Below are 12,830 nucleotides of genomic sequence, written 5' to 3' on the forward strand. Positions count from 1 at the left end.
TTTTTTTTTTTTTTTTTTTTTTACCCATCACCGTGTAGGCCTTACGAGAAATTTGGGACCAGTGTACCATTGCCGTGTACAACAACACCCTTTATGCCATCGAGTCCAAGCCACTGCTATTCTTGCACGGTATTTTGAACGAGTGCAAAAACAACTTCTCCACAAAATTGAGACAAGACCCAGGTTTGATTGTAGCCAAAATAGACCAAATATTAAAGTCCCAAATATATCGTTTCTGGGTGTCAGAGCCTTATTTGAAAATCGGAAAGTCGAGCATCTTCTACACCAGAATCAACTCCAATAATGTACCTCCTCTACCCAAAGAATGCACTTTGAAACATTTGTCATCATACATGGAGGAGAAATTAAAATCTATGGAGTCTAAGAAGAATATTGAATCGGGTAAATATGAATTTGACGTGGAGTCAACGAAAAATACGACGGATGACAGCCAGGCGGATGAGGAAGATGACGATGAAAATGAAGAGGATGCCTTTGAGGAGGAATCCTTTGAAGAGAAAAAGAGCGAAGAAAAGAAAGATTAATAAAGAGTATAGTGGGGGGCACCGAAGTTTGTGATTGCTTTTGTGTTAGTGCCAGCCCCAGTTGGCTCGCAGGGTTCGTTTGTTTGTCTGTCTGTATGTCTCTCTATCTGTCTCTCTGTCTGTCTCTCTGCCTCTCTATCGGTCGGTCGGTCCATATTTCCCCACCGTGAGTTACGAACCTTCACCCGACGTGCACAAGTTGACGTGTATTTGCGATGAACGCGTGGCTCCGAGATGGAGTGAGCACAGAGAACCCAGTGAACGTTCGAAGAAGAGCGAAATGTTGTGAAGAGAAGGGCCAGAAGGAATTTTTTTTTTTATTCCCATATGACCATTTGTGTATGACGATTTGTTCCCGATTGGTTTCGAATCGTACCGACTTTTGTAGAGGCTCATTTGTCACCTGAGTAAAACCCCTGTATCCAGAAATGATTGATTCCGAGGACGACGACGCATTTGCTTAGCTTACCACCTGGGCTAGAGAGACACATTTGCGTGTAACGTGATAATTAGTTGTTGTATACGCGGTTTATGCGTGCATTTGATGAAGGATGTGCCGATGTCTACACACAGGAAGCGAATACCCGCATGTGAACACTCGTGCGCATCCCGAGCAGCGTAACACCAATGAGGGTTGACTTAAAACATGAAGAAAGAGAGTTACCATAGAAATTCGCATTGAATGCATAACAGGGAGAAATGTCTATGCAGCGTGTGTCAATATGTACGCGCATCCACATTTCGACAACGTGCAGGAGAAAAAAAAAAAAAAAAAAAAAAAGGGGGTCCATCATCGCATATGTGTATATATGTATATGCTTATATGTTCATAATTTCATAGCCATAAGAATATTCCACCTTTTGAGTTGCCGTTACGATTTCTCGTTCATCCATCGCGCCTTGATCGCGTATGGCACATCCCCCCTTTTACGACAAATTGATGTCCACATTGCGGCTTTTTTATGGCAGTCTTTTTCGCATGGCCGCCTTTTTATGACCATTTTTGCCCCCCCCCTTAGGGCGATTTTGCTCCATTTTGCGCCGCTTTTTATTTCCTATATAGTTATATCGCAATTTCAATACAGTTCTTTTTTACGTTATCTGCATTTATATTTCTTTTTTACCATAAAAAGTGAAATAGTGTTATTTTACCCATACGTATATTTTGCCCATTTCGTTATTTAGCGTGTTTATCATTTTATTCCTTTTTTTTTTTTTTCCCACAGTTTCATCGCAATACATTTACAGCGTCGTATATCTATCCGAGTATTCATCCCTTTTAAATGTATGTTTTTTTTTTTTTTTTTTTTTTTTTTTTGGCTTTCATTTTATACTTGCATGGGAAGTTTTTAAAGTTTTTCCTTTTTAATAGATCTTTCCTTTTTCTCCTGTTTTTTTTTTTTTTTTTTTTTATAGACTTTTTTAAAATTAATAACAATTTCTTACATTTATTTTTCACCATAAAGAAGAACTTTTTCTCATTTTCGTCTTTTTAAAAGAAAAATTTTGTTATATTGTTAAAAAAAAAAAAAAAAGGAAGCTATTTTCGAAAAGGCCTACGCAGTTTTTCTGCCTTCTACCTTTTTATATACCCGTAATAACCCACCCCATGTTTTGCACGGAGGAGTACACCGGAAAGAAAACCAACACACATAGCAAGTAGGAGCGTGAACAAATATGTGTGCAGTGACCAACTAAAATTACGCTGCACTGCACAGTTTGCTTTGCATTATTTTGCTACACCTTTGCAGTGTTTGTGCTAGACTGGGGTGACAAACTGCCCTCAATTTATGCGTAACTGTTCTTCCCGCAGGGGGGAACAAAAGAGGAAGGTCCACAATTAAAGAAATAAAAAACAAACAAGTTGACACGCTTACGTTCGAATGTTCAAACGTTGGAGCGGGCGCCCCTACGTGTACTGTAGCCCCGCTTCGGCGTGCGGCTGACGCCTACGCATGTTGCGATGAACCAAAAAAGTGAAAAATTGAAATGGCGCAGTGGCACAATGGCTTAATGACACAATGGCACAATGGCATAATGACAAACGAAAAAATTCCATCGTTAGGAACACACACTCTGTCTAATTAAACTGGAGGTGTGCTTCGTATGTAGGGGAAACTGACGCATGGTTGTGTGAGTTCCTCCGCGGGTAGCGATAGCTGTTCGAACAGCTCTGTAGATAGCACCGCTAACACCGAGCACCGGCTAAAAGGTCTTCTTCGAAATGTTGCGATAGCCTATGCCCACACACTTAATCAGGTAGGAGTGATCCATTGGGGACTTCTCCACTTTCTTAATGTCAAACACGACGTTGAAAAAGTCCCTCAGTAATCTAATCAGCGCAATGGAATACGGCTTTACAATGCTCAAGGAAATTTTCGAAACGGCCAAGTCATTTCCCATCGCCATATACAACAAGGGCAGCCACTGGTAGTTGGAATCGATCGAGGGAAGCCCTTTTATTTCGTTCATCATCTTTAGGGCTATAAAAAATCCCAGCCGCTCGTATATGTCCGCATCATGCAGGGTTTTATTCTGTTTGTCTTCCTCGGCGATGCGGTGTCTCTGCAGTTTGTTTGTTGCTTCGTCGTCCGTTGCTTCGCCGTCCGTTACTCCGTCACCCGTTGCTTCGCCGTCCGTTGCTTCGTCATCCGTTGCTTCGCCGTCCGTTGCTTCGTCATCCGTTGCTTCGCCGTCCGTTGCTTCTTCATCCGTTGCTTCGCCGTCCGTTGCTTCTTCATCCGTTGCTTCGTCCTCCATTGCTTCGTCTTGGTCATCTATCTCGCCTCTTCCCCCCCCGCTGCTTAGAACGCCCCGCGCGTGCCTCATGAAAAATTCATCTACACACAAGTCCGTGGCATACAGGCACTTATTCTTCGTATGGGCAAACAAGGAAAACGAGATAAAATGATTGTCCGCTTTGAGATTTTTAACCTTGGCATCCTCCACCTGTATGCTGACATATGGAGTAAAGCTAAGTAAATTTTTTTTGGCGAAATTCATCAATTTATTTCTAAACACAGCAGATATTTTATTGCAAACAATTGTCCCAGTAATTTTTTTAACCACCCCAGCATCATTTATGTCGAAAGGATCCAATATTTTCAGATTATCCATAAAGAATAGAACCTCCCCTGAACAGTCAGACTTTATTCCTCTTTTCAAAATAGTGATATTCAAAAAATGGTCGTCAAATTTTAAAATATTTTTAAAAAAGTGGTCGCTTATAACTTTACACGTATGAACAGTCGTATCAATAGAATCATCGGTTATTCCTTTTAATTTCAATTTGATGGGGTTTTTAAAAAATGGAGTTACCATAAGGAGGAACTCAAGGAAGTATGTAATGCTTCTTTCCTTTCCACAGTAAAAAGTATTGTCTAAATCACTTATCCTCACTTCATCATTTACATTCCCCATTAAAAATCCTGGTTTGAAATATAGCTCATCTCCTTCCTCATTGATTTTGATAGTTGTATCGTCGCATAACTTGTCGATCAGTCTTAGCAGCTTTGCTTCGTATTCCCGTAGGCCTTCCTTCTCAACTCCATCACTCTGGTTATCATCTCTCCCAGATTTTTTTTTTTCCTGATATTTTTAATGGTTATGGCTTTCCCGCTGATCATGCTCAAAGCAAGTCTAAACCGTAGAAAGTTGCTGCCTGTGAATTCCATGATCAAGTACTGTTGGCTAGCTGCTGGTAAGTACGTATACAATGTGATAAATATATGCACGCACGAATTCACTCCTTTGGAATGCTACGCACGCGTTGTGGCTACCTTCTACTGACGCTGAGCGAGCCTTTTGGTCATGCCCCTTTAGATATAGCTCGCGAGTTGTTTAATGTATTGATGAGGTTTCCCACTCCGGACTATCACCCAATTTCATGCTATAATGTTTGGAACTCCGCGAATTGACTTTCCCTTTTTCGGGAATTCTATTCCCCTTTTTTTTTGAAATACCAAGTGGGAAACCTTCCTGTAAAACGTTTTTGGGAGAATGTCCTTATGATGCAGTTGGGTTCATCCCGTCCCGTTGCTCGCTCCTTTTTTTTTTCGCGTAACTTTATTTGTTAAAAAGCGTCATGGAGAAATGTATCCTCAAACAGGGGAATAAATAAATATTGTTGCAGATGATGAGAATGGAGGTGGGAGGCTAGGCAATTTCCTTCCTTTCAATTTCGCTATTTGGCCAAAAGAAATTCGGAAAAAAAAGTAACAGGAATGAAAAGAAAATGAAAAAGAAACAGAGGTGGCATTGCCTTCGCGCCACTTTATGCCAGCATTTTAATTTTACCACAACGTTCCTCAGTGGCCTCCAAAAGCGCGAAACGGAGAAAAGTGAAAAAATACGCCACAACAGCGCGTAGTGCAGGAATACATATTCCGTCTCAACACAGTATAAAAGAACAAAGGAAGTCACGTCGACCGTAATTCCCTACATTCGCAGTTGTAACACTTCTTTACGATTTCGATAGAACAGGCAAAAATTATCATCCATATTTAGGAGATCAAAATTGCCAATCCATTGGTGCCTTTTTTTCCGCATATATGTGCTTTTCCAGTTTTCCAAAAAAAATATAAAAAAAAAAAAAAAACGCAGAGGATAATTATCCCAAGCGCGGTAAAATTATTCTCCACTTTTTTTCACATATCACTAATTTTTATGATGCCAAAGGATGGGGGGGCCGTTTTCCTCGTTTAAGGTGGACATGAAGTAAACCTGCGCCCCTTCGTTGCCACATTATGCCACACTTTAAAAAAAAAAAAGCAATCTCCAATTTAAGGACGCAGGTTTGTTCGAAAAAATAAAATATAGGAAAGATGCCCCGCAAAGTGTGAAGCGGCGAATGCTGAAGGAGCGGGTCTGAAATTTTACAACACGTTAAAACATTTTTTATTTTGCCGTTACTTTATTTTGCCTTTACTTTATTTTGTCTTTACTTTATTTTGCCGCTACTTTATTTTGCCGCTACTTTATTTTGCCGCTACTTTATTTTGCCGCTACTTTATTTTTATTTATTTTTTTTTTGTTACATTTATGCTGTCAAGCGCTCACCAAAACAGTTTGTCATGCTTCTTTCACCGCGCACGACGAACACTACCACAATGAGGAGGCACAGCCCCAACGCACTAAAATTTAACGTGTATAGCCGGAACTAACATGATATTATGCGCGTCCGTCCCCATTGCGGGGGAGGGGCGCGAAAATCGTCCATCTTCTCCCATCCACAACTGGCAACTTTGAACATATTCATCCTTGTTATGTTATCCTTTAAAAAAAAAAGGACTCACTTAAACGTCCACGAAGATGTGCTGTAAAAAGGTACACCTTCGCGAAACGTGTGGTCGGAGGGAGATCATTTTTTTTTTTTTTTTTTTTTTTATCGTTAAAAGGGGAAACGCCCCATGTGTACGTACAATCACCTTGTGCCATTTCGCCCCTCTCATGAAGCGATTTTATTACCCTTTGGAGAAAACACTGACAAAATGAAAGGACAAATTGTATATATGTGACCCTTCGGTTTAAATTCAGAAAATTCAGCTTCTCCTTTTCGCGTTTCATATGATCATTCTTTGCACAAATGCTGTAAAAAAGTTACAACAGAGAACACTACCACATTTTAGCAAACGAGGAAACATTTTGCAAGTAGCACACGTGTGTGGTTAAGAAAGGCGAGTCGTTTCCTCCCCATTTTGGCCTCTTTCACCAGGCATCATAACACTGTGATTTTTCACCAAACCACGCGGCGAAGTGCTAAAATTATTCGAAGCAATGAAAACACGATAACTACGGACGGAGAACTAACCAAACGCAAGTATACACAAAAACCAAAGCGCGGGGAAAAAGCACACATGGGAGAATAACCCGTACGCACTTTTGCACATCACGATAGGCACAGTACACTGCCTTTTTTTTTTTTTCGCGGGCCCCCCCTCCCCCACAGAATGATTTCAGTCAAATTTGTCCTTATCCTGTTTATATTGATGTTTATGTCCTTTCCCTTCCTTCCCTTCCTCCTGCACAAATGGTCCCTAAATCGTAATAACGTCTTTTTCGTCCTTCTGACAATACTGATGACAATTCCGTTCTCCATAATTGCCACGTACTCGTACGAGAGAATAAACAACGAAGATTTGTATGATTCGAAGGATGACTGAGGGGGGAGTAAATCATCACGAGGAAGTGATTCGATGAAGCGGTGATGCGACGAAGTGGTGATGCGATGAAGTACTGATGCGATGAATCGTTGACGGGGTGATGGGGAGGGGAAACACATTTTTCTTTTTTCGTGCATATGTCTATGTATGTCCAAAGTGGCCGCGCAAAAGTTATGTCAGCTTGGGTGATGTATGCGCGGCGAAAAGCGCTTAACCCATTTGCAACGAATCGAAGGAACCGCAGACCCAAGTTCGTACCAGAGAGTATCCCCATTCGTGGGACCTCCAAACGTGCACATAAGTAGTACATTCGTTTGTATGCCGTCCTTTTTTTTTTTGCTTCTTTTTTGTGAAAATAAATTGCGCCTAATAATCAGTTAAGCTATTTGAAAATATTCCTTTGTGAAACGTTTCCCAATTGTGCAAAACTTGGCAACATTTAAAATGTAGTAAAGGAAAAAAAAAGGAGGGCACTGAGTGTGCGCCTTTTTTAGGGTACCCCTCTTTGCATGTGTGCAAATGGTTATACGTAATGTTTTGCGAATGGCAGGTTGCAATTTTATTCCGCATAAGGGGGCATGTCCCATGCGTGTTAATGCCGCTTGAAGAGGCGCATAGATGAAGCCTACGTATGTACATATATGTACACGTATATATACATTCATATGTACACACGTGACACGTAAAAAATGGGACAGCGCAGGGGGCTGAGGTAATGGCCCACCTGGGAGGTGCCTCAAATGGTCACGTACTGAGCCTCTACCTTGTTATCTGTCATAATCCGTAGTTCGTAATTTATTTGGGTCAGGAGAAATCTCTTCTTCAATTCTTCAAAACACTTTTTAAAGATGAGTAAGGCTTCTTCCAGGTTCATATTTTCATGGTAGTACTTATCCAGGATACCGTTCACTAGGTACGCTCCGTAACCGTGCGCACCCTTGTTCACAGCGTCCATGTTGCTAAGGTAGTCGCACCAGTAGAGTTGGTAACCGTCCTTCTGCGAGGGGGTGAAGAAAAAGTAGGTACGTTCGTTATGAAGCATACTGAATGGATACAAACCGATTTGTCTCTTTTGCGCGGTGGGCAAGCAGAGCAGGGAGACATGCACACACACATACATACATACACACATACATATATACATACACACACACACACAATCGTATTTCTATTGCGAAACGGGGAACCGCTACGACATGGGGGCTTCTTCTCTTCGCCCTCACGTATACAGTAACTTTTTCTACGCCCACTCCGCGCAGCCTTAGCGAAGCCTCCTTCCCTACGTTGTCGTATCCAGCTATGAGGCAGTTGACCTCGTAGGGGTTTCTCCTCAAATAGTAGGCCAAATTCTTGCGCGTAAAAAAGGCAAACGATTTCACAAACATATCGGTAGAGTTCTGGTACTGGTACAGGTGCACATTCTTCCTTATGAATTCACCAAACTGAATTCTATCTCCAATGGATCCACCCAACAGTAAGCATTTGTTTCCGTTAATGTCGTAAAACTTGGTCTTGTCGTCATTCTTTAACTTGATAATTGAATTAACGCTGTACGTATCTACCGCAAGGATTATGAAGTTTTTGCCCTTCAGGCCGATTAGCGTATCCATGGGTGAATAGCCGGAGGGGGGGAAGCTGGGGATTCACTGGCGGGCTATCTTGGTGGGCAAGTTGGGAACCTGGCAATCTCGTTGGCGATTAGAATATCGGAAAAGAAAAAAATATTCAATCGTTAAAGCGGAGTTGGCCCAAGTAAAAAAAAAAAATCATAACACAGCATAACACAACATAACACAACATAACATAACATAACATAACACATATAATTAGCGAAAAACCCGAAACAGCACAAAACGGTGTTATACCTCTCCGCTTGTATTCTTCACTTTTAAGGAAAAAAAAAAAAATTCACTCTCTCACAAAAAACCTTTAACAATCATGCGAGCGTAGCGAATGTGCCCTTTTCAACTTATGTGCGTGCGCGGGGGGCGTGTCGACCTAGTTCGCTCCCATTTCTGCGCAAATCTGAGGAGGGGGAAATAGCAAAATTCGCCGCCTGCCTGAGCACAGATCGGAGAGGCAGTTTTTCTTTCGACGCAAGAGGGGTGAAGAAATGACCCCTCCAAAAAGTATTTTCCCTTAACACTATTGGAAGCGATGAACAGCTCGCCAGCCTTGCGTACGAGTGTGCTCCCCTACCCCACCGCTTAAGTGCGCACATGCCCATGCACGCGGGAGGCGGAGTTCAGTCCGGTCGATCACGACGCAGGGCGTCATTGCCACCATCATCGCATTGTCACTAAAGCTATGTAGTGAAGGAAAAGCGAAAGAGAAACCACACAAACGATGGCTTCTTCCCGCCGCTGCAGGGGGAAAACGCGCCTGCTTAAAGACTCACCGCTCTAGGCAATCCCGGGAGCGCCCCTCGACACGGAAATGGTAGGAATTTTCCGCAAACGTAGCGCGAACGTGCCGCGAAAATGTAGAGTACGCAAATGTGCCCACGTGTATGCCTGACCCTGCTGTGTGCATGCCTGACCCTGCCGCGTGTATGCAAATAACCCAATGGTGTAATGCGAACAAACCGCTTTCTCTTCGCCAATTGTGAAGTGAGGCAAAAGGAGGGGTGAACAGAAATGAAACCCCCCTGTGGAGTTTGCCTCCTTCTACTGCTCGCGCATTTTTTAAAATGTACTAATGGGTATAAAAAGAGTATGGGCGGTGCCCTGTATAACTTCCTCCAGGGAAGTAGAAATAACGAACCAAACGAATCGTTCATGAGAAGAAGAAGGAACCATGAGGTAAGAAAAAAAAGTGTGCAAAAATTAAAAGACGTGAATGATATGCATGTGGGACAGCTAAAAGTGGGCAGAGTAACAAACGTTGTCGAAAATGATATATTTGTGAAATTAAAAAATGACGATAATGAGCAGATTATAATTAAGAGGGAGAATAACTACCTTTTGGAAAATGAACTGCTGTACGAGTATTTACACAGGAAGAATTTTATTGACCATGCAATGTATGCTAAACTGATGAGGAAGGGGAATCACAAATGCGAAGACCAATCCCCCTGTGTGCAAAATGATAATGTTAAAGACTGTCTTGTTCTCGTAAAAGAAATTGACGAGAAAAATAGAATAATCGGAGAATTATTCACAAACGAAATAAACAAAAGAAAAGAAAAAATTTACGACAAATTAAACGAACTGAAAAATTCAGAAAAAAAAATTTTCATCCAAATTGTAAAAAATGTAAGAAATAAATATTTTGTAGTTTTAATAAATGGATGCATAAAGGGGTACCTGCTCTACGACGAAAATGATGAAAAGGAAAAACACAATTTGCACCTCCTACAAGCGGGAAAAAACGCAACTCACAAAATAAGCGCATACATAATTGAAGTGAATAAAAAACTCGAGTATGTTTTCTTAAGTTTACACAAAATCCCCAATAATGAGCTACATGAAAAATTACGAAATTTACAACACACAATTCTCGTGGAAAATTTATTCGAAAATGTGTACTTCAAAGCTGAGGTGTCTGATTTTTGTAACGATGGAAATAATATCATTGTGAATATATTTGAAAATAAAAGTAACCCTATTAAGGTGAAAATAAAATCTCATAATATTATTAACACGAGAAATATTTTGCGCAATTTTGATTACCTCAAAAATAAAGTCATAACACATGAGTTTTCCCTGCACAATTCGGTTGCCCTGGAGGAGATGAACGAAGACCGTGTTCCCAGTCACAAAATGGGATACCGAAAGGGGGAAGAAAGTGGCGATGGAGTCCACACAAGCGAAAGTAACTCCTTCGAAGCGCGCCACACAAGGGATATCACTCCACAGGAGAAAAAAGCAAAAGGGTCAATACGCACCAAGGATTACACAGATAAATATAAAAAATTCAAGCAAAATTTTTATGGGTGTAACGAGGAAGATGCTCTCAAGTACATCAACGTGGATGATTACATCTTTAAGAAGGAAAAACTGCTGTACGTTCGAATCGTTAACAAAACAGCGGACCCCAATTTGTACGAAGGTAGCATGATTAACGCGGACCCGATTAACTCCCAGATATATGAACTTATAAAAAAAATGTCTACTGACCAAAACGTCATTCGGGATTACGACCCCATGTTGAGGTACCCCTCCAAGGTTCTCGCTTTCTTTAACAATTATGTCATTCTGTCCACTAGGGTTTTAAGCGCCGATGCTGTGGCAGTACAGGAAAGCGCTTCTGAGAAGGGGGGAGATACCCCTGCCTGTGGCACCACAGGGTGTAACAAAATCGACAAGGAACACGTAAGAGATGTCATCACGCTGATTGAGAAGCGCTATATCGATTATGAAAATCTTAAAGAAGGAGACGTCTTCTTTTGCAGATTTGATAACATCAAAACGAGAAATGCGCGCAACATTTTTAACCTCTCCAATAGCACCATCAACAGAATTTTTAATTCGTACTTTAAGCGGGAGAAGGACATAATGGGGTTAGTCAGCCGGAGGGATGATCCCCACCAAGTGCTCAACATAGGAGAGCGGACGAAGTGGCCGGAGCGGACGAAGTGGTCGGAGCGGACGAAGTGGTCGGAGCGGATGAAGTGGCCGGAGCAGCAGAAATCCCCGGAGCAGCAAATCTTCGAAGAAATTTTTTTCTCTAAGAGGGACTTCTACTTCATGAGGGGAGAACTACACAAGGACACGGAATACCGCCTCAACAAAAACAACATAGACAAAAATTTCAAACTGTTGAAGCATATTTGTGACACGTACTACTCGGGGATTAACAAGTCATACCATCACTACCCGAGTATACGAGAGGAATATATTTTGGCCTACCTGGGAAAGGACAATTACAAAATGTACAGAAAAATCGTGGCCGATTATTTCTCCTCAAATGAGCATTCTTACAAGGAACTTTTGCAAACAGATTGTGAATCCATCGTTATGACTGTCTTCGATGTGGCATTTGAAAATCCGAACGCATTAACAGTTCAGATGGTACAAAACTATAACAAAGAGCTTTATCGAAAAATTTCCATGCTAGATCTTAACGAACTAAATTACTTGCTGAAGGACCTAGTTAAATTAAAAAAAAGTTTGTATATCTACCCGTGTAGCTACAAGACCAAAATTGGACGAATGAACCTGACGTTGAATAATATGAAGCCCATAAAAAAGGAGCATATCGAAAATTTTCACATTCCTGATGACGTAAAGAATGAGCTGCTAAACGCCTATAAAAATTTCGTCTTTCCTGTTGAGTACATAAAAGAGACCATTATAAAGAAGAAACAGGCCAAGTGTCGAGAAAACAGTAAAATGCAATCGATTTTTATTTTGGCCGAGGAAACGATAAACCTTTATGAGAATTCTGCCAAGGACGTGGAGCCGCTGAGTGACGAGCAAATTGGCGTCCTCAGGGGCCACCTTTTGAAGAAACGCAGGCCCGTCGCGGGCGACATGGCTGAAGAGCAGGACTCCTTCCGCGGGGACCTCTTCGAGCCGGAAAACAGCCAAATCAGGCGCCTGCTGCACATGATCAAGGAGTACGCGCACGAGGGGGAAAGAGATAGGGAGAGGGAGATAGAGAGGGGGAGATATATAGAGAGATAGAGAGAGGAAGCGAGAGAGATGGAGAGAGAAAGAGAGAGAGAAACGCGCATGCGGAGAGGTTTGTCCCGTGTGCGTGCTGTTGTGGAGAGTTTGCCCCTATCCCAGTGTAGATGCCCCCCACGCGCAGCGCTCATGATGCCCCTTTTACCCCTCCCCCCCACGCAGAGACCTGGAGAAGCAGAAAAAGAAAAACAAGCTAGACGAAGTGGACCGTGAATATGAAGAAGAACAGAACAGTTACACCGATGCCACGGACCTCTACAAGACGTACCCAGAGCTACAAGAAATGGATAGACTCACCGAGGATGCCTTTCATATGAAAATTCCCTTTGTGGAATGAACACATTTACATTTACACCTCTTTTTTCGCCACGCATGTTTGCTCCCGAACAATGCGCCTTCAGCACATGTGCGTATATTTTGACTGGAGTCTCAGTAGTATAGTAGTTTTTCCTGTAGGTGGAAAATTGCGGAATTACAAAAAAAAAAAAAAAAAA

General features: G+C 41.8%; 4 protein-coding genes across 4 annotated transcripts in view; 2 read left to right on the forward strand and 2 right to left on the reverse strand.

Annotated features, from left to right (window-relative positions):
- The window catches only part of PCYB_124390 (exported protein 2), a gene marked incomplete at both ends in the record, with an annotated part of 1,130 nt that extends 585 nt beyond the window's left edge, over positions 1–545 (forward strand). Inside the window, one exon of the mRNA XM_004223772.1 lies at positions 39–545. Within this exon, the coding sequence (XP_004223820.1) occupies positions 39–545 (507 nt within the window). The remainder of the gene's footprint in view (positions 1–38) is intronic.
- A 2,205-nt stretch (positions 546–2,750) lies between these two features.
- Positions 2,751–4,082, reverse strand: PCYB_124400 (RNA 3'-terminal phosphate cyclase-like protein; the record flags this gene model as incomplete). The annotated part of the gene is made up of 1 exon (XM_004223773.1): positions 2,751–4,082. A coding segment is annotated over one exon (1,332 nt), but the record flags the coding sequence as incomplete, so codon positions are not given.
- A 3,327-nt stretch (positions 4,083–7,409) lies between these two features.
- On the reverse strand, positions 7,410–8,537 carry PCYB_124410 (20S proteasome beta 4 subunit). The gene is made up of 2 exons (XM_004223774.1): positions 7,930–8,537; positions 7,410–7,703 (listed from the first exon to the last, which is right to left on the reverse strand). The coding sequence occupies exons 1-2, from the start codon at positions 8,314–8,316 to the stop codon at positions 7,443–7,445; spliced, it is 648 nt and encodes a 215-aa protein (XP_004223822.1). The 5' UTR covers positions 8,317–8,537; the 3' UTR covers positions 7,410–7,442.
- Positions 8,538–9,342: 805 nt separating this feature from the next.
- On the forward strand, positions 9,343–12,673 carry PCYB_124420 (reticulocyte binding protein 2 homolog B; the record flags this gene model as incomplete). Its single annotated transcript, XM_004223775.1, has 2 exons — positions 9,343–12,266; positions 12,499–12,673. The coding sequence occupies 2 exons, from the start codon at positions 9,343–9,345 to the stop codon at positions 12,671–12,673; spliced, it is 3,099 nt and encodes a 1,032-aa protein (XP_004223823.1).
- Positions 12,674–12,830: the final 157 nt, after the last annotated feature.

Source organism: Plasmodium cynomolgi, chromosome 12 (assembly GCF_000321355.1).
Source record: "Plasmodium cynomolgi strain B DNA, chromosome 12, whole genome shotgun sequence".
Classification (NCBI taxonomy): Eukaryota; Apicomplexa; class Aconoidasida; order Haemosporida; family Plasmodiidae; genus Plasmodium; species Plasmodium cynomolgi.